This window comes from Hypanus sabinus, chromosome 11 (genome assembly GCF_030144855.1).
Source record: "Hypanus sabinus isolate sHypSab1 chromosome 11, sHypSab1.hap1, whole genome shotgun sequence".
NCBI classification, from domain to species: domain Eukaryota; kingdom Metazoa; phylum Chordata; class Chondrichthyes; order Myliobatiformes; family Dasyatidae; genus Hypanus; species Hypanus sabinus.
In genome coordinates this window covers 68351447-68378599 of record NC_082716.1, presented here as the reverse complement: position 1 = coordinate 68378599, position 27153 = coordinate 68351447, and the positions used below count along the sequence as shown (strand labels likewise).

General features: G+C 36.3%; 1 protein-coding gene across 3 annotated transcripts in view; it reads right to left on the bottom strand.

Annotated features, from left to right (window-relative positions):
• The window catches only part of dbt (dihydrolipoamide branched chain transacylase E2), a 47948-nt gene that overhangs the window by 15958 nt on the left and 4837 nt on the right, over positions 1-27153 (bottom strand). For 2 of the 3 annotated variants that reach the window (XR_009514801.1, XM_059984638.1), the window contains exons 2-4: positions 12780-12900; positions 12610-12685; positions 8012-8193 (exon numbers count right to left, since the gene is read on the bottom strand). Coding sequence is in view for 2 of the 3 variants with exons in the window: in XM_059984638.1 (XP_059840621.1) it covers positions 8012-8193; positions 12610-12685; positions 12780-12900 (379 nt within the window). In the remaining variant the exon portion in view is untranslated. Of the gene's footprint in view, positions 1-8011; positions 8194-12609; positions 12686-12779; positions 12901-21138; positions 21184-27153 lie in introns of all 3 variants that reach the window. The other variant, XM_059984639.1, reaches the window with a different exon arrangement.

Genomic DNA, 27153 nt, shown 5'->3' with positions numbered 1-27153 from the left:
TGATTTCCACAATTTCTCCAGCAAACAGGGAGGTTACTATCATAATGGGATTTCTGAGAGGGTGTAATAAAATATCTTATCAAGTTTTTCCATCCGAACTCCCTCCATTTCTATAACTGGTACACTTCCACTGATACCTTCATATTGTTGTCCACTCTTCTTCAGATATAATTATCCCTCCTTCCTTCTCCCATTTTGTTTTAATGTATGAAGTTGAACGTGTTTTAAGATTTGACAACCCGTTATACATGCTTGAAATGATTCCACTACCATTATCTGAATTATATGCTTTTCTAAATAGTTCTATCAAGCACGTACTTGCCTTGGTTACATTTTTAACTGTCTTATTAACATATTGTTGCATCTGTAAATACCGATAAAAATCTTGTTTCTCTAATAAGTGTTTCTCTTTAAGCATTTCAAAACTGAACAGTGTTCCTTCTTTCATTATGTTACAAAGAACTATTATTCCTTTAGCTGTCCAGTCCTTAAATCGAGCATCCAATTTATTTGGTGTAAAATCCGAGTCATATGCACGCCATTTAAGAATTGTAATATCTCCCTCTAGATTATATTCTTTTTTAGTAGTTTTCCATATTTTAAGAGTCAATTTCACCCATGGGTTATCAATAGTATTCATGTACCTTTCTAGGTTGTTATCAGCCAAAATTGCTTGTATGGGGATGGGAAGTACCTGCTCCTCAATGTTTTTCCATTGAGCACCATATGATGGGTTGCACAAACATATCACAGCTCTCAACTGTGCTGCAAAATAATAATCTCTAAGAGAAGGTAGGCCCCATCCCCCCCTTTTTCTTTGCTAATTGCAAAGTTTTGAGACAAACTCTAGGCCTTTTACCCTGTCAAATATACCTTGATAACATCTTGTTCCATTCATTGAATTGATTTTGATTAATCTCTATTGGTAGGGTCTGAAAGAGATACAACAGTCTGGGCAGTATATTCATTTTAACAGACTCAATCCTTGAACTGAGACTGAAAAAAGGAATCAGGTTCCATTTTGCCACATCTTCCTTAGTTTTTTTATATAAAGGCTGATAATTACATTCTGATAATTTTGCCAAATCTTTTGGCATAATGATACCCATATATTTGAAAGACTCTGTGTGCCATGCCCAAGGGTATCAACTTTCAGTTTCTCTTGGTGGGCTATAGTAATATGAAAGTAATTGGGTTTTATCTATGTTGATCTTGTACCCTGGTAATTGACCATATTGTTCAAAGGATTGCATCAATTTAGGTAAAGAGTATGTTGGTTGTCCTAGATAGATCAAAATGTCATCCACATAACAAGCCAATTTATGCTCTGTTCCTTTAATAGTAATTCCCCTGATATCTTCATTTTGTCTAATGTATTGAGCTAATGGTTCCAAATATAGCATGAAGAGTAGTGGTGACCATGCACAACCCTGTCTCGTGCTCCTTTCTAGGGTAAGACTATTTGATAAATATCCATTGATTTCAATCCTAGCAGTAGGATTGTCATACAGAGTCTGTATAGTTTTAATAATTGTGTCTTGGAAACCAAATCTATGTAAAACTCTGTAAAGAAAATTCCAATCAACTGAATCAAATGCTTTTTCAGTGTCCACAGATCACTATTGCTTCTATTTTATTTTATTGTATATGATCCATAATGTGGTGTCTTTCCTATATTGTCTTGTGTCTGGCATTGTTGTATAAAACCTGTCTGATGGTTACGTATCAGTATGGGTAGAAACTCCTCTAATCGTTTGGCCATGCTGGAGGTAAATAATCTATAATCTACATTAAGAACGGATATTGGTCTAAATGACCCACATTCCATTTTATCCTTGCCTTCTTTCAGTATAGCTGAGATTATCGCTTCCTTCCAATTGGGTGCCATTTGTGCGTCGGCCTCCTCCCATCTCCTGCCTTCTCGATTCTCACACTATTTCCCAAGCGGACTGGGATAACTCCTCTGCCAGGCTTTCCCTCTGTTTGGTCACGCTGACTGGCAACCCTCTGGCCTTCTTGTCTGCAGTCATCTCTTCCACTGTCTGGTACAACCGTGTCCCGTCATCATAAAACACTCGAAGTTTAGCAGGGTATGGAGTTTGAAATCTGATCTTTTTTTGTTTCAGTACTCGCTTTACTTCAGAGTATTCTTTACGTTTCTGCAGGACCGTGGGGGAGGGGTTAATCTTGGTCAAAATATATTACTTTATCGTCTAAAAACACTCTCTTCTTACCCCAGGCCCTTCATAGAATCTCCGCCTTGGAGCTGTATCGAAGGAATTTAATTATTATTGAACCTGGCTTATCTTGGGTACACTTTGAGACTAGCGCACGATGGGCTCTTTCGATTTCCAGCTCCATAGTTGAGGGAAGCTCCAGCACACCCTGCAGAAACTTTCCGACAAACTCCGTCATAAATGAGCCCTCTGCTTGTTCGGGAACGTTGTAGATTCTGATCATTTTCCACCGTGATCTTCCCTCCAGGAAGATCTTCCTGCATCATGCACTGTTACAGTATTCCCTGCCATATTCAGTGGAAGCCAGTAAGAGACAAGAATTTTAATATTATGAACTAATCTCGTAGTAAATGCAAGTCTGAAATCTTTATGCCTTTTTGAATGAAGTGCAATTGAATTTTAAATGCTTTCCAATTTAATAATTAAAAACAGCTCTGTTTCCAGTTTTTCTCACCAATTTCATTGATTACTCAGTCTGGTACACAACATCAGCATCACAGCAAGAAGTGCCGAGAGCAAAGTAATGTTCAGTGTAACCAACACAGGAAATGGGAGACACACACAACTGCCTAGGAGGTTACCAACAAAAGCAATTAATTCATTGTTGATTCAAAAATGTAATTGAAAAGAAATGCATTTTCAAAACATATTGTGACCTTTCAGTGACTGAAATCACAAGCAAAAAAAACTCAAAATACCCAAATAATTATTGAATTCAGGGAGGAAATTGGAGGTCCATGAGCCAGTCTTCGTCAGTGGATCAGAGGGGGAGAGGGTCAGCAACTTACAATTGCTGTGTTAACATTTGAAAGGACCGGTCAATTACAAAAAAGCATGGCAATACCTCCACTTCCCTAGGAGTTTGCAAAGATTCTGCATGACATCTAAAACTTTGATCAACTTCTATAGATGAGTGTTGGAGAGTATATTGACTGTGATTTTGTATTTGCACACTGGTTGTCTGCCCTATTGGTAGTGTGTTCCATTGATTCTATTATGGTCATTGGATTTACTGAGTATTCTTAGAAGAAAATAAATCCCAGGGTTGAATATGGTGACCTATATGCACTTGATAATAAAATTTACTTTGAAATGAAATAAAAATTAAGATTTTTGCAAGTGTTTATAATCACTATGTGATGCAACAGGCCAGCACACCACAACAAGGATTTGGGACTGAATCCACCCCGTGATTAAGACCCTACCTAAATTTCAAGATATGCAAAAGTCAGTAAGCACATTCCTTTATCTTTTCAGCAGAACAGAGAAAGAGCTTAAACTACACAAGGACTATTTAAGTAGTAAGGTAAATTTGTTTCTTCTGTTGAGAATCAGCTGCTGTCAAGAATTACTTAATAGTGATAAGAGAATGAGCAAAGTAGCGCCTGGCACTGGAAGATGAGAATGAATCTCTTCTGCTCCCCTCCACATGCAGGATGGAAGACAAGGCTCACTCCGAACCCACCCAGAAGATTCCACCTTTCCACCTACTTCTCTTCACCCAGTCCTCCCCATTTTTCACCATTCCCTGAACCAAGTCCAATCATTTGACTGTAAGAATCTACACAATCCATGAAATATTTCCATTAAATTACACTGGGGTATCCCTACCATTCATGGTAGGCCTCACCTGAAGAGAAAGAAAATTAAGTTCAATTCTGCTAAGAGCTCTCTCTCTAACTGAGCCACAGAGAACAAAGCATGCAGTTACAGGTTTGTTCTATCTAACCAGGAATTCTTGACAAAGCATTGCTGGACATAAAATGCATTTAATAGCTGGGCTGGGAAAACCTTATACACTGACAGATAAAAAATGTGTGGGTCCTGGTTCCTACAACTGCCAATGCAAAATGAAATAAAATCCAAATCGAAACCAAACTTCAAAATCTATTATTTCAGCTTTCAATTTTTATCAAATTTACTAATTTATACAAATTAAAAAAGATTAATGTTATAATATCAAATACTCTCAGGGCAGTCAATTGGAAATGTACTGGCAGCAGGACCAACAAAATACATGTTGCAGTGAAATACCAAAACAGTGGATATAATGGGAGCTTCATTAATCTTCAACTAACTACTCATTTCACTCTTGAATAATGCAACAGTTTGTGACATTTACAATTATATTCAGCTAAAACAATTTTACCAGGTTACACAGTCCAATTAATCTAGTAACAATCACAATAGCAGTGATTGTTCTGGTGGGCAAGTGAAATTTGTGCATGACAGATCAAGATCACCTGAAATGAGCACATTGTAGAAACCACTTATCACAGCCATTAAAGAAAGGTTGTGTCTCAAAAACCTTCAGTGGAATAGATGTTTTACTGCCTTCAATCTCTGCTTGGATCCTCCTTCCATAGCCCTTACTAGACCAGGGCGATGGTTGCTATGATACAGTCACTTTACTGACACAAAGTCCAATTTAAAGGACTATTTAAGCAGCTTCAGCTTTTGCAGACTTTTACCACCACACAAAAAGTATTCAAGACATAGAGCCAGCCAAACCTTTGGCGGCATTCCACAGCAAAGGGAGTGTATTACATTCAAAGCAAAGAGAAATATTTCTCATACTAGTAGAGTGAATGAACACAACAGGATAAGGGCTAGTCACACAGCCTCTGACAGCACACATTGGGTAGACTGAAGCATAATGTTGCTTTTAGATCTGTTTAATAAGATAATGATGATGATATTTATAAAATATTTCTTTGAGTGTTGACCCAATGAAGAGGGAGACTGGTGATTTAATAATGGAAAATCGATAAACAGCTATTTTGTACCTTCACCATAGAGAATACAAATAACTTGGAAAACCTCGTGCATAATCGCCAGGAAAGTGATACTGAGCAAACTGTTGGAGCTGAAAGCTGATAAATATTTGTGTCCTGATGGACCTCATCCTTGAATGCTATAAAGTGACTAATGAGAGAGTTGACATATGAGTATGAATGATCCAAAATTCCCCAGATTCAGGAAAGGTCTCGTTAGACTGAAAAATAATAAATGAAACTCCTTCATTAAATGGGGAAGGAGAGAAAAAACAGTACTATAGGCATCAATTTTACATATGCCACTGGATAAACATTAAAAGCAAATATTTCAAAGTAAGACAAACAAAAAAAACTTCAAAGTGATCACTTGTGAAAGAGAAATCATACCTGATCAATTTGTTGGAGGTCATTAAAGTTGTAACATGCACTATGGATAAAGGACAACTGGTATACTTTGATCTTCAGAAGGCATTTAAGTAGATGTTGCATTGGTTATTGCACAACATATTTACATAATTAAAAGATTGGTTGGATAACAGAAAAAATGGTTGGCAAAATGGAACAAGCACTGTGGAGCAAGGATCTGTGCTTGGGCCTCAACGTTTTACTTTTTTTATATCAATGACTTGGATGAAGGCACCAAAGTTATAGCTCCAAAATTTGCTAATGGTATAAAGATAGGTTGGAAAATGTGAGGAGGTTATGAAGAAGCTAAAGTCAGTTCAGATAGTGGGCAAAGATCTGGCTTTGGAGTATAATGCAGGATATGTAAAATTCTCCATTTGGTATAAAGATAACAAAGTAGGATTTTATCCAAATACTGAGACTTGTAGAGCTTTGAGTTGCAACACAATCTGAGTATTCCACTCCATCCCTTACAAAATACTAGTATGAATGCACAGCTAATAATTAGCAAAGCTAACGAAGTGTTGTTATTTAATGCTGGACAAGTGATTACAAAAGTAGAGAGATGAATTGGTGAGATCACATCTGGAGTGCTGTGCATAGTCTTTTCTTAAGAAAGGATGAAAATTTGTTAGGAATATTCTTTTGGATAACTGGACTAAGACCTGGATTGCGCTTTGCGAAGACTGAAATCCACTGGTGAGCAGTGGTGTTCCGCAAGATTCCCTGTTAGGACCATTTATATTCATGTTATATGTCAATGATGGAATTGATGGCTTTGTGGCTGAGTTTGCTGATGATACAAAGATAGATGGAGGGGCAGGAAGTGTTGAGGAAGCAGGGGGTCTGCAGAAGGATTTGGACAGATTAAGAGAATGGCAGATGGAGTACAGTGAAGGGAAATGTATGGTCATATACTTTGGCAGAAGTAATAAAGGCACTTCCCTGTTTACAAAAGTAAAGACTATTTTCTAAAAGGATTAAATTCAGAAATCAGAAGTGCAAAGGAACATGGCAGTCATTGTGCAGGATTCCCTAAAGGTTAACACACAGGTTGAGTTGGTGGGAAGGAAGGCAAATGCAATGTTAACACTTATTTTCAGAGGACTAGAATAAGCAAGGATGTAATGCTGAATCTTTATAAGGCATTGGTCAGACTGCAAATGGGAGTATTGTAAGCAGTTTTGGGCCACTTACCTAAAAAAGGATATGCTGGCATTGGAAAGGATACAGAGGAGGTTCACCAGAATGAAGCTGGGAATGAAAGGGTTGATATACGAGAAGCATTTGATGGATCTGGGCCTGCACTTGCAAGAGTTTAGAAAAATGAGGGAGGAATCTCATTGAAATGCATTGAATTTTGAAAGGCCTCAACAGAGTGGACATGGAGAGGTAGTAGGGAATTTTAGGACCAGAGGGCACAGCCTCCGTATACAAGGACTTCCCTTTAAAACAGATGAGGAGGAATTTCTTCAGCCAGAGGATGATGAATCTGTGGAATTTCATTGCCAAAGATAGCTATGGAGGCCTTGTCATTGGGTATATTTAATGTGGAGGATGACATGTTCTGATTAGTAAGAGTGTCAAAGTTACGGAGAGTAAGTGGAAAAAGGAGGCTGAGAGGGATAATAAATCAGCCATAATAGAATGGCAGAGAACATTTGGAAGGCCTAATTTTGCTCCTACTGTACGTCTTACAGTCTTATAGATTGGGTTGGTTATCCCATGAGAAATGATGGAAAGGCTAAATGTGTATCCACTGGAGTTTAGGAAGGGAACTTAATCAAACAAAATAGGTCCTGAGGGCCTTAAAAGAGCAATGTTTTGATTGCAAGAGAATCTGAGAGCAAACTCAAGGGACCAAGTGGCCTAATTCCCCTCCTATGAACTGCTTCCGTCTGGTAGGCGCTTCAGATCCCTCCAGACTAAGACTAATAGGCACTGGAGAAGTTTTTTCCCTACTGCGGTCACTTTGCTGAACAGTTAACTGCCGGTTAACTGTCGGCTAACTATTACTTGGATTGCACTACCTATATGTATAATCTATATTTTCATTTATATTTATCATTATTATTGTTATGAGCAGAGAGACAACATCTGCCGGAAGTAAATTCCTTGTATGTGCACAGGTACTTGGCGATTAAAGTCTGATTCTGATTCTGATTATATCTTATGGTCTAAAACTTATTCATATTAAAATTGATGGAATTAAACTTCAGAATCTAGGAGGACAATCAGTTTCTCCAGTCAAGTAATATGACCAAAACTACGTCGGGTATCAGTCTAATAAATCTGGAGCATTGTATCCAAAGCTTTGAGAAGTCTCTTACAAGAAGTATGATAACTGGGCAGTACTCCAGCTGAGGTTTACCTGCTATTTACATAAATTTGAAAAAAAGTTCTTTGCCTTTGCATTTTACACTTCAAGCCAAGGCCCTATTTATTTCTGGAAAGTCTTGCATTCTGGAATGCAATAACACTCTCAAAGATAAATACATATACACACACACACGTTTGACTTCTATTGGTCCTATTCATATTGAATTATATCAAATATCACCTTTACACTAATTAGTCCCAAGTCTGATGTACCTTTTATAGCTTCTGTTTCTATATCAATGAGTGGTTTGCCCACATAAGCAGTATCATCCACATTGTAATAAATTTTTCGAACAACACCATCGTATCGGCTGGTTATTGTAACTGATGCTTTGTCACTCTGGACTTCGCAGATGCTGTCAAACTGTGATACTGTGTCTCCCACCTTTACGTACCTGCAATGATCAGAGAAAAGCAGTCACTACAAGACATTGGAACACACAACTATATCAAATGTGTGATCACTTAGGCTTTATGGAAAATGTGTTCAAATCAGCTACAAAGACAGAATTAGATGAGGCTGGAAAATAGTCTCAAGAAAAACTACTAATATTTCTCAATCAATACCAGCAAATATTTTTCGGCAGTGCTTTATCATGATTTTCCCAAATGCAGGCCGCTAGTAAAGTACTGAGGTGTCTGTGCTGCACAAGAGTTCGTTCATCAGAAATGAGAGGAGTGGCTGAAGAGACAAATGCAAGCATAAGGTAATTTACATACCTCAGAATTAAATGAGATTTAATATTAATTATAGGTCATTAAATTTGGCATTTTAATTTTATATGCATTTTAACATTAATTTTTGAATTTTAGAATTATTTCCAAAGCTTCTTCAATATTTCAATGTATTAAGACATTAATTATTCATTATTCTCAACTTTGACAGCATGTTGACAAGGACTTTTTCCAGTATTTTTATGGGCAGGGCTTGTTCTAATTTGCTATCCTAATGTTATCCAATACCTGGCTACTGCACAGATCTTTGCTACTGGTGGATCTGGATGACTTGAGTCAACAATTCAACATTGCCAGATCCAGAAAAATCTACACACAGAACATAAGTAAGCAACAACCCGACAGAAAATGAAGTTTAATAAAAGGGAGGTTTCTAATGTTTCCAAAAATTGTGTAAGAACTGGGAAGATTTAAGTAAATGACAAGATTTGTCCAATGAATCATGAGAGAGAAAAATATAATGAAAGGCAAAAGACAAAATGAATGTAATATTTGCTGACAACACAAAATATGAATACTCCAAGGAACAAACCTTGAGCCTCATTTAGTCTTAGAACAATACAACACGGATACAGGTCCTTTGATCTGATCAGTCCATACCAAGCTCGTCCCAATTTCCTGTATTCAGCTCACATGCCCAAGCCAGTCTCTCAATGCACCCAAGTGATTCTTGAATTATACTTTTGTACCTGCTCAATCACTTCCTCTGGCAGCTCATCCCAGTTATTCACTGTACTGTGTGCAAAATGATGCCTTTTAACTCCCTTTTATATGTTTACCCTCTCGGCCATAAAACTATTCCTGCTAGCTCTGGACTCCCCTACCCTGTGGAAAAGACTGTTACCAATCCCATTATGTATGGCTCTCATATGAAACAATTCTTTAAGATTCATGGAATAAAGACCTAGGCTGGGCAACGTCTCCCTATATCTCAGGCCCTGTAGTCCTAGCAACATCCTTGTAAATCCTCTAATTTAACCATATAATTCCTATAACAGGGTGACCAAAACTGTACTACTGCTTTAAGTCCATAAGTGATTGAGAATAACACTTGCTGCTGATAACCAGCCAGGTGAGAAAGAAAAGAGTGAGAAAGTGGCAGAGGACATCTGATGGACACTAGGATAAAAGAAGCAATGAGCTTGGGTATGGAGCAGGCATGCAGCAGTGTTGGAAATATGTTCACTTGACATTTAAGGCAACTGCCCAATCCTAGCTAATCTCCTCTTCTCCCTCTGCTAATCATACACAACATGCAGGCAGGTTGTAGCCTGTCAAATCCTTTTCCACCAAATTAACCCATAAAACACACCTGAAAATGCAATCTTTTACCCACCTAATATTTAGCCTCAGTCACTGGAAAAAGATACGGAGAGAACAAAAAAAGCACTGATAGAAAGAAGAATGAGAGAACCTCAAAACAAAATGAGACAGTTGGAACAAGAGTGAAATTGCACAATAGACTTACAATAGAAGGAAAGCTCTAAAGAATAAAACAGTGTTGAATGTTGCTTTCAAAATAACTAATTGGAGATGTATGTAAGTCGTCACTTTTTATTGTCATTTCGACCGTAACTGTTGGTATAGTACACAGTAAAACGAGACAACATTTTTCACAACCATGGTGTTACATGAAATAGTACAAAAACTAGACTGAACTACGTAAAAACAACACAGAAAAAAACTACACTAGACTACAGGCCTACCCAGGACTGCATAAAGTGCACAAAACAGTGCAGGCATTACAATAAATAATAAGACAAGACACAGTAGAGGGCAGTAAGTTGGTGTCAGTCCAGGCTCTGGGTATTGAGGAGTCTGATAGCTTGGGAGAATAAACTGTTACATAGTCTGGTTGTGAGAGCCCGAATGTTTTGGTGCCTTTTCCCAGATGGCAGGAGGGAGAAGAGTTTGCATGAGGGGTGCATGGGGTCCTTCATAATGCTGTTTGCTTTGCGGATGCAGTGTGTAGTGTAAATGTCTGTAATGGCTGGAAAAAAGGCCCCGATGACCTTCTCAGCTGACCTATCCACTGCAGGATCTTGCGATCCAAGATGGTGCAATTTCTAAACCAGGCAGTGATGCAGCTGCTCAGGATGCTCTCAATACAACTCCTGTAGAATGTGATGAGGATTGCGGGGTGGGAGATGGACTTTCCTCAGCCTTCGCAGGAAGCAGAGGCGCTGCTGGGCTTTCTTTGCTATGGAGCTGGTATTGAGGGACCAAGTGAGATTCTCTGCCAGGTGAACACCAAGAAATTTGGTGCTCTTCACGATCTCTACTGAGGAGCCGTTGATGTTCAGCGAGGAACGGTTGCTCTGTGCCCTCCTGAAGTCAACAACCATCTCTTTTGTTTTGTTCACATTCAGAGTCAGGTTGTTGGCTCTGCACCAGTTCGTTAGCCGCTGCACCTTCTCTCTGTAAGCTGACTCGTCGTTCTTGCTGATGAAACCCACCACGGTCATGTCATTGAGCAAGTAAAACCAGTCATGTCAAGAATTACTTGTACCCTGTCCAGGAGTCTTGAGTCAAAAATATAGAAGTGCTTCTGCTGTCTGTACAGAGCATTCAAAGTTGTCTACAACATACAGTATTTTTTTCTTTTTACATACAGATTAATGTCGTTAAGTTACTGTAACCTACTTGGTTTGTTTGGCAATATTGCAGGTCTGAGGAATCATCTCAAGAATTCACACGTAATTTTGATTTATATTAATGTATTTCATGAGGTAATAGCTTTTACCATATATAGTAAACTGAGATGTTAATTATATGTTACTATATTGAATAGTTGATCCAATATTTTCTTCAACTTGAAAACATTACAGTGTCTGCATGTGAAAAGCATCCCAATGATTTGTGAGATACATTAGTTCATTCAACCTTCAGACATGAAAGAAGCTATCTAAAATACAGGTTTCCCTGTATTACTCGAAGGTAGAGCGTTCCTATGAAACAGTTCGTAAGCCGGAATGTCGTACAGTGAAGAAGCAATTGCCATTTATTTATATAGGAAAAATTTGTGAGCGTTCTCAAACCCAAAAATTAACCTACCAAATCATGCCAAATAACACATAACACCTAAAATAACAGTAACATACAGTAAAAGCAGGAATGATCTGATAAATACACAGCCTAAATAATGTAGGAATACTTTTCTGCAATCATTGCAGCGAAAATCTCACGCAATTGCTTCCCGTTCAGTTCCTGGACGTCTTCACTTTCTGGCTGCTCGCTACTGCGTTCGGCTTCAAATGTTATCCTTTCCTCTTCATCAGCTCTTTATCTCTCAGTTCTTGGTCATGGGATGCCAAAACCTCTTCAACATCATCTTCATCAACTTCCACAAACCCTTAGCCAAACTCACTATGTCCTTACTTTGTTCAACACGATCGAAACACTTAATTATGTCTAGTTTTACACTGTGTAACACCTTTACGCACTCTTTTAGGCTTTTTCGACACCTTAGAACTCATCTTGCTAACGGATGCACAAAGTAAATTGACATAAAGCACAGATGCTCACAGGCACGTGTTTAAGCAATGCCAACTAGAATGCAGTTCCGGGGGAGGAACTTGGCTGCTTGGCGCGTGCTGCCTTTTTTCGTAACAGTGAAAACACCTTCTGTTAACGAAAACAGGTAACTAATGTAGGTCTTTCGTAATAACGAGTTGACGTAAAGCAAATGTTCGAAAAACGGGGGACACCTGTACAAGTTTGTCTTTAACACAGGGCAGCCAGCCATACATCCCATTTCTATTTGTGAGATTTTGTTATGTGCAGATACCTCATTCGTACATTGGGCTGTAACAATGTTTGAAGGAAATGATGAGGCACAATTCAAATGCAATAGTCTTTGAAACAAAAATTATTCACCAGATTACATGGTCTATATTAAGTTGTACTCTTAGCAATTTTGTTATATAAAACACAAGACAATGAAGAGGTACACTCTTGCATTGTAAAATACATCCTAGTCAAAAATTAACCAATAAATCAATTTTATGAACAAAAGATTTGTTGATTGGGCCCATAGCAATTCTGGAACACAAAATCATCATCTGGAATCAACTTACCATTCCTTCACATTAACTTCTGTAATCCCTTCCCCAATGTCAGAAAGTTTAAACTGAACAACTTGACCATTAACAGCTGCAAAAGTAAGTAAAAAGGTAAGTCAACAGTTGACACAACTAATCATGCTAAATTATGAGTTCAGAGAGAAACTAGTAAGCATTACAGTTACCAGCAGAGGTTCTTAAATATCTTGACTGTACGCAGGCTCGAATAGATGACTTGTTAAATATAGGATATTGTGGCTTCATAAAATGACCATTACTACAACATCTATAGTGGTGCACACATACCTGGCAGAGAAACAGAGACAATTAACAGATGTAACAATATAGACTTCAATGGCAGTTTTGCAATTATAGCAACCTCTAAGAAATGGGAAAGAGAAGATTGAGAAATTTGACATTTGCAATTCAAAATCTCTTCCTATGCTCTTCACAGAGAAGGGGCAAACATTCATAATTTCTGTTATTGCTGTTGCTGAACAACAGGAAACAAAAACAGCATTATTGGGAAGGACCTATTACCTTGAGTAGCAGTGGTCAGTGGTCTTGGTATCAATTATGGTTTAACCACAAGAGAAACTTCTGCCTCAAACTGGCAGAAGGCCAAACATCTTGGGCAAAGGGCAAAGAAGTCATTTTCCCACAAGGACATATTTCTATGTGTATGATGGGGGTATATTGTTTACCTCTGAGCTTCATTATCAATTACCTGGCCAATCAATGCCATCACAACCTTTGACAAAAGTGCTCTTAGAATGTTATTTAAAAAGTTAATTTTTTTAGGGTACAAAGCAGATAGAAGCTCCAACCTTTTTTTTATTATGCAATATGAAACAGTAATGATGAAAACACCAGTGAAACAATTTTAATCATTCTGCATGCCCCATTACCATAGAATGCAACAAGTATAATGTAATACTAATGTATGGTTAACCGTACTTTTCCATTGTGTTGAATTTGATTTTCACTAAAGTAAACCTTACCCTTCTATACAGAGAATTTATCCAAAATAGCTTAAAGTTATGTCAATGAGATCTTCAGATTCACTACCTTCTGGCTAAAGAAATTCCTCATCACTGTTCTAAATGGACATCCCTCTATTCTGAGGCTGTGACCTCTGGTCATAGACTTACCCACTATATAAAGCATCCTTTCCACATCCACTCTGTCAAGGCCTTTCAATATTTGATGGGTTTCAATGAGAACCCCCCCCCCCCTCCATTCTTCTAAACTCCAGCACGTACAGAACAGAGCCATCAAACACTCTTCAATATCATTTCTTTGATAAGAGGCCCAAAACTGCTCACAATACTCCAAGTCCATCGTGCACAAAAAGTTCTTTTGCATCTCTGATTTTGGAATTTTCTCCATTTAGAAAATAGTCTATGCTTTTATTCCTTCTACCAAAGTGCATGACTGTATAATTCCCAGTACTATACTCCATCTGCCACTTCTTTGCCCATTCTCCATACTGTCCAAGTCCTTCTGCAGACTCCCTGCTTCCTCAACACTACCTGCCCCTCCACCTATCTTCTACTGTCTGCAAACACGGGCATAAAGCTATCAATACTGCCATCCAAATCGCTAACATATAAAAGGAAATGGTCTCAACACCGACCTCTACCAAACACCACTAGTCACTGGCAGCCAACCAGTAAATGCCCCCTTTATTCCCACTCTGCCTCCTGCCAGTCAGCCAATCTTCTACAGGTATCTTTCCAGTAATTCCTGCTAAGCAATGTATGAGCTCATGGTATTACAGGAAAGAGAAGTATGAGGAAATCAGAGACGGAGAGGTTCAACAACCTTAAATTTCACAAAGTTATTATTTCGGAGGACCTGTCTTGGGCCCAACACATAAGTGCAATTACAAAGAAAGCATGGCAGCACCTCTACTTCCTTAGGAATTTGCTAAGATTTGGCATGACATCTGAAAACTTTGACAAACTTCTATAGATATGTAGTGGGGAGTACATTGACTGGGTGCACTGTTGTACTGCCTCACTATCAGAGGACTTTAGGTTCAGACTCAGGGAATAATTGTCAAACACAGTTTATTTAAAATTACATACTGTTTCTTAGCAAGCTTGCATCACTCAGTTGAACTACAGAACCCCACTCACATAGCTTGGGAAAATCTGCAAATCAAGTGAGCACCCGAGTACTGTCTGGGGCTGCTGTCAAACAATTTGTTATCACATACATATTCTGATAAGGGGACACAGCAGCTTTTTCATGCAACAAACACTTCTTTGTTCATACATTATTCTCACAGCACAACTCGTCAAGCTGCCAATAAATCAAGTTAGGTTTTAGCCCTTTTAGTTCTGCATATAATTCCTCAGCACCACATAGCCTGGTATGGAAACACCAATGCCCTTGAACAGAAAACCTCTCTAAAGATAGTGGATATGGCCCAATCCATCACAGGTAAAGTCTTCTCCCACCTTGAGCACATCTACATAAAATGTTGTTGCAGGAAAGCAGCATTCATCTTCAGGGACCCCCACCACCTAGAGCATATTCTCTTCTCGCTAGTGCCATCAGGAAGGTGGTTCAGGAGCCACACGACTCACACCACCACGTTCAAGAACAGTTAATATCCTTCAACCATCACGTAACTTCACTTGCCCCATCACTGAAATGATCCCACAAACTATGGACTCACTTTCAAAGACTCTTCATCCCATTGCTTATTTACAATCATTATTCTTTCTTCTTGTATCTGCAGCTTGTTGTCTTTTACATACTGGTTGAATGCCCAAGTTGGTGCAAGCTTTCATTAATGCTATGGTAATTATGCCAATATGAATTTATTGAGTATGCCCACAAAAAAATTAATCTCAGGGTTGTATATCGTGACATATATGTACTTTAGTAATAAATTTACTTTGAACTTTGAAGCAGTTTCATGTGCGGCATCTTGTCAAAGCCTTCTGAAAATCCAAGTTAACAACATCCAACTAACTCTTTGTCTATCCTGCCTGTTATTTCCTAAAAGACTTCCAACGGATTTGTCAATTCTGGCCTATTTTACCATGTGCCTCAAGTAGCCTGAAACTTCATCCTGAACAATGGACTCCAAAATCTACCCAACTATTGAAGTCAGGCTAATTGGCCTATAATTTCCTTTCTTCTGCCTCCCTCCCTTCTTAAACAATGGAGAGATATTTGTAATTTTTCTGTACTCAGGAACCATTCCAGAATCTAGTGGTTTTTGAAAGATCATTACCCTGCCTCCATAATCTCTTTAGCTACCTCTTTCAGAGCCATGGCATGTAGACCACTCAGACCAGGTGACTTATCTATATTCGGACCCTACGACTTCCCAAGCACCTTCTCCTTAGTAATAGCAACTACACTTACTTCTGCCTCCAGTCTCAAATGTCAGTATACAGGTAGTGCCTTCTGCAGTGAAGACAGACAAAGACATCCCCCGTTTCTTCCCCCACCCCAATTACTACCTCTCCAACATCATTTTCCAGCAGTCCAAAATCCAATCTCACCTCTCTCTTACCCTTTATATATCTGAAAAACTTCAGTATCTTCTTTTATATTATTGGTTAGCTTATCATCTTTTCTCTCCTTTTCCTGGTCAGCTATCAGCCCTGCTAGAGTCTCTTTCCCAGTAACTTTGGCCAGCTTCTCTCTCATGCTGCTGTAATACCTTTTACTCCACTATAATACTGATACATTTTACTTTAGCTTCCCCTTCTTAAATTGCAGGGTGAATTCTATTATATTATGATCACTGTCTTCTAAGGGTTCCTTTACCTCAAGTTCCCTCATTAAATCTGGTTCATTACACAACACCCAATCCAGAATTGTCTTTCCCTTAGTGGGCTCAACTACATGCTGCTCTAAAAAGCCATCTTGTGGACACTCTATAAATTCACTCTTTTCGGATTAAGCACCAACCTGACATCCCTATGACTATCAGAACATTGCCCTCATTACATGCCTTTTCTATCTCCCGCTGTAATTTGTATCTGACATCCTGGCTACTGTTTTGGGGGCCTGTATATAACTCCCATGAGGATCTTATTACCCTCCACCCACAAGGATTATACAACTTCTAATCCTATGTCACCTCTTACTAAGAATTTGATTTCTTTTTTTTTTTAACCAACAGAGCCACCCCACCCCTCTGCCTACCCGCCTGTCATTTCAAAACAACCTGTATCCCTCTGGTGGTTAAGCTTCCAACTATGATCTTCTTTCAGCCACTTCTCAGTGATGCCCATGTCATAACAGTCTATTTCCAACTGTGCAACAGACCTTCTAACTTACTCTATATACAGGTGTCCCACATTTTTCGAACATTCGCTTTACATCAACTCGCTGTTACGAAAGACCTACATTAGTTACCTGTTTTCGCTAACAGAAGGTGTTTTCACTGTTATGAAAAAAGGCAGCACGCGCTGAGCAGCCTCCCCTGGAACTGCATTCTAGCTGGCATTGCTAAAACACGTACCTGTGAGCATCTGTGCTTTATGTCTATTTATTTTGTGACCCAAATCATTTGACCTTCAATGTTATTCAACAGCCCCTGATCCATTGTGCAATTATACATACTGTAGTGCAAACATTGAAACATGGTTAGTTAATGGAACAGTAAGGGCAAATGTTGCATTTATTTATTTGCAATTGGTTGAATATTACATACTTTCCATGAGATTTAATCTAATCAATGTTGAACCTTAATTATAAAGGAAAAGCTCCGCATTCAATCACTAATCATCTCCATTGGCTTGAATGTCAAGATCAGAAGTTATGCAGCTTGATAATTTTTCTTTATATATCTATATCTATTTGTACAATGTACTGTGTATCTTAATTAAAATGGCTTCTTTGTTTTGTTAAGAATAGGAATGCTTCTTTGTATGATAAGTGTTTTCTCTCGCAGTGGTTTATAGACAATAAACAATAGGTGCAGAAGTAGACCATTCGGCCCTTCAAGCATACACTGCCATTTTCAGATCATGGCTGATCATCTACTATCAATACCCGGTTCCTGCCATGTCTCCATATCCCTTCATTCCCCTATCCATAAGATACCTATCTAGCTCCTTCTTGAAAGCATCCAGAGAATTGGCCTCCAAGGCAGTGCATTCCAGACCCCCACAGCTCTCTGGGAGAAGAAGTTTTTCCTTAACTCTGTCCTAAATCACCTACCCCATATTCTCAAACCATGCCCTCTGGTACTGGACTCTCCCAGCATCTGGAACATATTTCCTGCCTCTATCTTGTCCAATCCCTTAATAATCTTTTATGTTTCAATCAGATCCCCTCTCAATCTCCTTAATTCCAGCGTGTACAAGCCCAGTCTCTCTAACCTCTCTGCGTAAGACAGTCCAGACATCCCAGGAATTAACCTCGTGAATCTATGCTGCACTTCCTCTACAGCCAGGATGTCCTTCCTTAACCCTGGAGACCAAAACTGTACACAATTTAGCTTTAGACTTGCTGATATCGGGATTGTATTCATTTGTTAACCAATGGGGAATGTTATTTTCTTGTGAGGCTGGGAGCTTGGTGGTTTTCGCAGTCTTTTCAGGGGAGTCGGGAAGAAGATGCCAAGGAAAGTGGACGTGCGCTGCACTGCTCGGTCAACCACCAGGTGCAAGGACATGAAGGTCGGAGGAAAGTGACGAGGGGTCAAATGGTTCGATGGTTGAGCTCCAACGACGTGCACTAAACTGACTGAACTTTGGTAAGTTGGCGCCTTTTACTTTATTTTCTTTTCCTTCATATATACTGTATTGCATAGTACTCTTTTAGTTTTAGTAAAATCTAAAACTAAAGTGTATTCCATAACTGTATCTGGTGTGAGTTTGATATTGTGTGTGTGTGCATGGCATAAACTTGACTCTCACAGCACCTGCGTGTATGGGAGGTGGGGTTGGTGAGTGGCTGGATCTCCTTTTCCCCGAGACATATACCAGCCTGTTGGGTAAGTGTTACATATTGGGTTTTTTTATACTTTTATTAAATTTTAATTGTATTGGTAGTGTTTGGAATAAATATTGTAATCTAGGGAATATAGTCATTTTTACAGCATTGACTCTACCTACTAATGTTATTGGTAACATCATGCATTTGTCAAGATCCTCTTGAATTTTTTTCAATAATGGCAAATAATTCAGTTTATATAAATTCTTTATATCATTATCAACTCTTATACCTAAATATTTTATACCATTTATCGGCTATCTAAATTGAGTTACTAATCGACATTGACTATAATCTCCTTTAGTAAGGGGTAGAATTTCACTTTTATCCCAATTTATTTTGTACTCTGATATTTTCCCATATTCTTCCAATCTAGAAGATAATTTACGCAACAAATGCAATGGGTTAGTTAGATAAATCAGAACATCATCAGCAAATAAGTTAATCTTATATTCCTCCTGATTAACTCTGAAACCTATAATATCTGAGTCAGTTCTAATTAATTCAGCTAATGGTTCTATCGCCAACACAAATAAAGCAGGTGATAATGGACAACCTTGTCTAGTTGACCTTGTTAACTGAAATGATGTTGAAATTTGGCCATTTGTCACCACTTTAGCTTTGGGGCTAGTATTTAAGGTTTTAATCCTTTTTATAAAAGATACTCTTAATCCATATTTTTCCAATACCTTAAATAAAAAATCCCATTCCAATCTATCAAATACTTTTTCTGCAGCCAAAGCAACTGCCACACTCATTTCTTCCCTCTTTTGTGCCAAATGAATTATGCTAAGTAACCGATTTACATTATCTGCCGATTGTCTATTTTTAATAAATCCTGCTTGGTCCATGTGTTATTAATTTTGGTAAGTATTTAGATAATCTATTAGATAAAATCTTTGCTATTATTTTATAGTCCGTGTTCAACAAAGAAATAGGTCTATATGATGTTGGCTTTAAAAGATCACTGTCTTTTTTTGGCAATACTATTAAAATAGCCATCGAAAAAGATTCTGGAAGTTTATGCGTTCTTTCCGCTTGGTGTATTAGCTCCATAAAAGGAGGAGTTAATAAATCTTTAAACTTTTCGTAAAATTCAGGCAGAAAACCATCTTCTCCAAGAGATTTGTTACTCTGAAGTGATCCTAGAGCTTCTTCGACCTCTTTTAATGTAAAAGGCACATCTAATCCCTTCTGTTCTTCCGAATTCAATTTTGGGAGAGTTATTTGTGATAAAAAAAAACCTTTCTATCTCAACAATATCATTTTGTGATTCTGATTGATACAGTTCAGTATAAAAAAATTTTTAAAGTTTCATTGATTTCTAAAGGTTTATAAGTAATTTTATTTACACTTATTCTAATTGCAGTTATGGTTTTGGAAGCCTGGTCTGTTTTTAAACTGCCAAGCAAGAATCTTGTTAGATCTTTCACCTAGTTCATAATATTTCTGTTTAGTTCTCATAATTGCTTTTTCTGTTCGGTATGTCTGAAGTGTATTATATTGTAGCTTCTTATTAACAAGTTGTCTTTGTTTTTCTTCTGTCATATATCTTTGAGATTCTTTTTCTAATTTTGTAATCTCTTTTTCCAATTGATCTATTTCTACCATATATTCCTTCTTAATTTTAGAAGTATAACTTATTATCTGGCCTCTCAAATATGCCTTCATCGCTTTCCATAATATAAATTTATCATCAACTGAATGTGAGTTTGTATCTAAAAAAAAATGTTTTTTCATAAAATCACAAAAATCTTGACGTTTTAATAATATTGAATTAAATCTCCATCTGTAAATTGATTCCTCCTTATCCATCATTATCATTGGTGAATGATCTGACAATATTACTGCTTTATCTTCCATATTTTTCACTCTGTCTTGAATATTCGCTGATAGTAGGAAAAAATCTATCCTTGAATAAGTTTTATGTCTATTTGAATAAGATGAATAATCTCTTTCACTTGGGTTAATTCTTCTCCATATATCAATCAAATTTAAATCTTTCATCAATGATAAAGTTAATTTTGCTACTTTATGTTTTGTAACAACCTTTGTTGACCTATCTAGAACTGGGTCTAGACAAAAGTTAAAGTCTCCACCTATTGATATTTTATCGTGTGCATCAGCCAAATTCAAAAAAGCCCATTGTATAAATTTTACATCATTTTCATTTGGTGCATAAATATTCATAAGAGTCCATAGTTCTGAAAAGATTTGACAATGTATAATTACATATCTTCCAGCAGAATCAATTAGTACATTTTGTATTTTAATTGGTAAAGTTTTGTTAAGCAAAATTGCAACTCCCCTCGCTTTTGAATTAAATGAAGCTGCAATAACATTTCCGACCTAATTTCTCTTTAATTTCTGATGTTCTATCTCTGTTAAATGTGTTTCTTGTATAAAAGCTATATCTATTTTCATTTTCTTAATGTATGTTAAAATTCTTTTTCTTTTCACCAGTTCATTAAGCCCATTAACATTAAAACTTTAAAAATTCATTAAATTAGTCATTATTTTTAAAGGGGTTACTCCAATCTATAATAATACATAATATTTCAACTCTCATAGTACCTTGGGGAATTATTTTAAAATTCTCCATGTTGCTATGTGTCTCCCCTCCGATCATCCAGGCAAAGAAAGAAAGATAAAAGAAAAATAGATTATAAAGAAAAAAACTACAAAAAACCCCCTGCTAATGTTGTGAATGAAAAAAAACACATTACCCCCCCTCCATTGTGCAGGCCATGGCAAACGCCATGATTACACACGTGAATCCCGTAGCGATCGATCCAATGTTCCCCCAGCTCCCCCATAGCATGAAAAAAGTATATGTAAGAAAAAATATCACTACTCTCAATTAATATTTCTCAATTTTTTACCTTTCTCCCCATATCATATAATTAAAAGTATATTTAAATATTCTTCTGTCCTTAATCTCCATCAACTCACTTCACTGTCCCTGTCTTCATCTTTAATCTGTTTCACTTTTAAATCTTTACTGTGCAAATATTTGGGAGTTCTTGTGCAAACTCCTCTGCATCCCGATGATCAGTAAAAAAATCTTCTTTTTCCATCATCCAAAAAAGTTATCAGTGTTGCCAGGTGGCGCAATATAAATTTATAACCCTTTTCCCATAAACTTTTTTTGCTGGATTAGATTCCTTCTTTCTCTTCAAAAGGTCATAACTTATATCAGGATAGAAAAGAACTGCTTTCCCTTCTATCATCAATGGCTCATTTCTCTTTCTGGCACATTGGGCAGCCGCCTTCAGGATCTTTTCTTTATCTTGATATCTTAAGCATTTTATCAAGATTGGTAGTGGGTTTTGATCAGGTTGAGGTTTTGGTCTTAAGGCTCTGTGGGCCCTTTTGATTTCAATCAATTGGATTCCCTCTTCCAATTCCAAATTTTCCGGGATCCATTTTTGAAAAAATTTTATTGGATCCTCTCCCTCAATCCCTTCTTTAAGACCAACAATTTTAATATTATTTCATCTACTAAAATTTTCAAGCACGTTTATTTTTCCCAACAGTCATTTTCTTTCTGATGTCCAGGCAAGAATATTATCTTCCATTTTATTCACTCTATCAATAGTGTCTCCCGTTATTTCTTCCAACTTTTTAACTTTCTTGTCCATTTTCTCCTGTTTTTTCACCATTTTATCAAACATAGTCTTCATATTTTTAGTATCTTCTTTTATTATTTTTAAGGTTTTTAATTCTTTTAACTCATGTATTATTTGCACCAAAGCTTTTCTTATGCCTCCAGAAGATCTTCCACCTCCAACCTCTTCCTGTTGTTCTTCTTTTGCCTCCTCATCTTCATCTGTATGTTCCAGAGAATCTGAATCCACCTCGGATTCATTTTCACTTCCACTTCCAATTGTAGCTGGGATTTGTAGTTCCAATTGCTCGTGTTTGCGCATGCCCCTTACTTCGCACACGCGCAGTTCCTGTTGTTCCTTCTTGGAGACTGTTGATGTTGCAGCCGATTCCTGTTCTGTATCGCCGGAGGTAAGATGCACTTGAGTCTGAGACTTCTTCATGGTGGCCGGACCAGCTTGCACTGTCTTCAAAGTAGTAGTTTTCTTCTGCATCTGTTTAGGAGGCATATCTAAGGAAAATCCTGAGTAGTTTAGACATAGTTTTTAGAAAATATTTACTAACTTTTCTTCACAAACATTAATTAGTTTTTTTTTTTTACGGGAGAGCTGGATTTCCACATCTCGATCCTACGTCATCACATGACATCCCCCGTGTTACATATTGTTTTGATCATTTATTACAATTCCATTCTTTCTAACAGTCATCCCCATATTTCATTTGTTTTTCACTTTATAAATATCATAATATATCAGCACGGGGGCTGGAGGAATATAGTAATTTTGCATCTGCACTATATGAAAGAACGCAATTGTCCAAATGTTGAAAATGCAATACTTACCAGGAAAATCGTAAAAACTGTATGGATTAACTTAAACTAACTGAAAGAAATGTAGTTAGTAAGGCAAAGTTGAGACCATCATTTGCACAGTATGAAGGGTTGTAATGGAATTAAAGTACTAACAATTTTGCAAAATGTTAACTACCACTGATTTGATAAAATGAGTTCTTTCCAGTTAGAGACATCGGCTGATTCAATATGTTGTGTATCACTTACGTCAGAATGCTTTTCCTGGATTTCAGTTTGGCATTCAACGCCATTATTCAAAGACTTTGGTGAACAAATTTCTACTATTTACTCTAGATACAGAACTGTGCAACTGGGTGTTGAACTTCCCAACTAACAGAACTCATATAGCCAGGATCCTCCCCATCATCTTCTACAAAGCCGACACCCACCCCCCACCCCCAAGACTGTGTGCTGAGCCCATTGCTGTCCACTCTGCTCACACGACTGCACGGCCAAACACCCGAACAATCACATCGTAAGGTTAGCCAATGACTCAACAGTGGTGGTATTCATCACCACAATAATGAGATGACTTAGAGAGCAGGTGGAAGAGCTCAAGGCTTGGTGCCATTTGGCAGTATTGAGGTGTCCAGCTGACAATAAACTGAACTTGAACTTTTCATCAATGTCAACAAGACATAGGAAATGGTTATTGATTTCAGAAGAACTCACACCACTCATTATCTCATGTTCTCAGTATTTATTGCTTTATTATTATTTTCTTTTCTCTCTTTCTTTTTGTATTTTGCACATTGGTAGTTGTCTGTCCTGTAGGGTGCGATCCTTTTTTTATTTATTAAATTTTTAGAAAATTACAAAGAATAAATGTAATGATAAAATAGTAAGAAAGAGAAATAATATTAACCCTCCCCCCTTAACCCTTGTCTAAAGAAAGAGAAAAAAAAGAAAGAGAAAGATTGCCTGGATATCGGAGGATCCCCACATGCTCCATGGAGTTCAAAATAATTTTAATATTTATTTTTACTTTCCCAATTACTTTATAATTTTATCTTCAAAGGACCCATGTATTTAATCCTATCTTTTGTAGGTATGGGAGCCAAATTTTCAAAAATATATCATATTCATTTCTTAGATTGTATGTAATTTTTTCAAGTGGAATACAACTAAATATTTCATTATTCCAACGATCCATAGTTAAATATAAATCAGATTTCCAAGTAACTACAATAACTTTTTTGGCTACTGCCAAAGCAATTTTTATAAATTTTTTCTGATACTTATTCAATTTAAGTTTCGGTATTGTCCCTTCAATGTCTCCTGATAAAAATAATATTGGACTATGTGGGAGTTGTACTCCAGTAATTTGTTCCAATAAAAGTCTTAGATTTATCCAAAATGATTGAATTTTAAAACAAGACCAAGTAGAATGAAAAAAAGTACCAATTTCTTGATTACATCGAAAACATTGGTCAGACATATTTGAATTTAATCTATTTATTTTCTGTGGTGTTATATATAATTGATGTAAAAAATTATATTGTACTAAACTGTTGAACATTTACTGTAGTTATCATACTATCAGAACATAATCTTGACCAGCTTTTTCCATCAATTTTAATATTCAAATCAGATTCCCATTTTTGTCTTGACTTATGAATTCCTGATTTAATTGTCTGTTTTTGAATCAAATAGTACATACAGGGTGTAAATTTTTTAATTTTTCCTTTTTGAATTAATATTTCTATTTCACTAGGTTTTGGCATCAACATTGTTTGACCCAGCTTTTCTTTAAAAGCCTTTAATTGAAAATAACAGAAAAGAGTGTTGTTTGATATTTTATATTTATTTTTAATTGATCAAACGACATCAATATACCTCCTTCAAAACAATCACCTATATATTTAATCCCCTTTTGGAACCAATTATGTAAAAGTTTACTATCCATTGTGAAAGGAATAAGCCTATTTTGAATTAAAGTTCTTTTTGCTAATAAAGATTTCTTTATCTCTTCGTCCATATTTACCTTATTCCATAAATCAATCAAGTGTCTTAATATAGGAGATTCTTTTTTTTCCCCATATCCATTTGGATTCCCATTTATATATAAAATCTTCTGGTATGTTTTCTCCTATCTTATCTAATTCTATTCTAATCCATGCCGGTTTTTCTTCATCAAAAAAAGACGCAATAAATCTAAGTTGATTTGCTTTATAATAATTCTTAAAATTTCGAAGTTGTAACCCTCCTAAATCAAATTTACATGTCAATTTTTCCAATGATATTCTTGACATCTTTCCTTTCCAAAGAAATTTCCTTACATATTTATTCAGTTCTTGAAAAAACTTCTGAGGCAATTGTATTGGTAAAGTTTGGAATAAATATTGCAATCTGGGAAATATATTCATTTTTACAGCATTAACTCTACCTATTATTGGTAACATCATCCATTTATCAAGATCCTCTTTTATTTTTTTAATAATGGCAAATAATTTTGTTTATATAATTTTTTTACATCATTATCAACTCTAATACCTAAATATTTTATCCCATTTATTGACCATCGAAATTGAGTTACTAATCGACATTGATTATAATTTCCTTTGATAAGGGGTAAAATTTCACTTTTATCCCAATTTACTTTATACCCTGATACTTTCCCATATTCTTCCAATCTAAAAGATAGTCTTTGCAAAGATTGCAATGGGTTTGTTAAATAAATCAAAACATCATCAGCAAATAAATTAATCTTATATTCTTCTTGACTAACTCTAAAGCCACCAATATCTGAATCTGTTCTAATTAATTCAGCTAATGGTTCTATTGCCAATACAAATAAAGCAGGTGATAATAGGCAGCCTTGGCTAGCTGACCTCGTTAAGCAAAATGGTGGTGAAATCTGACCATTTGTAACTACTTTAGCTTGAGGATTAGTATTTAAGGTTTTAATCTATTGTATAAAAGATTTTCCTGACCCATATTTTTCCAATACCTTAAATAAAAAATACCATTCCAATCTGTCAAATGCTTTTCCTGCATCCAAAGCAACTGCCACACTCATTTCCTCTCTTTTTTGTGCCAAATGAATTATACTAAGTAACCAGGTTATATTATCCATTGATTGCTTTTAATAAAACCTGTTTGTTCCATATGTATTAATTTTGGTAAATATTTAGATATTCTATTAGATAAAATTTTTGCTATTATGTTATAATCTGTATTCAACAAAGAAATAGGCCTATATGATGTTGGTTTTAAAGGATCTCTATCTTTTTTTGGCAATACAGTTATGATCGCTGTTAAAAAAGATTGTGGGAGTTTATGCATTCTTTCCACTTGATATATTAATTCCATAAAAGGAGGAATTAATAAATCTTTAATTTTTTTATAAAATTCAGGAGGAAAACCATCTTCTCCTGGGGATTTATTACTCTGAAGTGATCCTAAAGCTTCTTCAACCTCTTTTAATGTAAAGGGCATATCTAATCCTTTCTGTTCTTCCAAATTTAATTTTGGAAGGGTTATTTGTGATAAAAAAAAATTTATCTATCTCAGCAATCTTATTTTGTGATTCTGATTGATATAGTTCAGTATAAATTTTTTTTTAAGTTTCATTAATTTCTAAAGGTTTATAAGTAACCTTATTTGCACTTGTTCTAATTGCATTTATTGTTTTAGAAGCCTGTGCTGTTTTCAGCTGCCAAGGAAGAATCTTGTGATCTTTCACCTAATTCATAATATTTCTGTTTAGTTCTCATAATTACTTTTTTCTGTACGATATGTCTGGAGTGTATTATTTTGTAATTTTTTATTAACAAGTTGTCTTCGTTTTTCTTCTGTCATATATCTTTGAGATTCTTTTTCTAACTTTATGATATATTTTTCTAATTGATCTATTTCTGCCATGTATTCCTTCTTAATTTTAGATGTATAACTTATAATCTGACCCCTTAATTATGCTTTCATCACGTCCCATAATACAATTTTATCCTCAACTGAATGTAAATTTGTATCCAAAAAAAACTGAATCTGTTTTTTCATAAAATCACAAAAATCTTGACGTTTTAATAAAATTGAATTAAATCTCAATCTATAGATCGATTCCTCCTTATCCATCAATATCATTGTCATTATCAAGGGGGAATGATCTGACAGTATTCTTGCTTTATATTCCA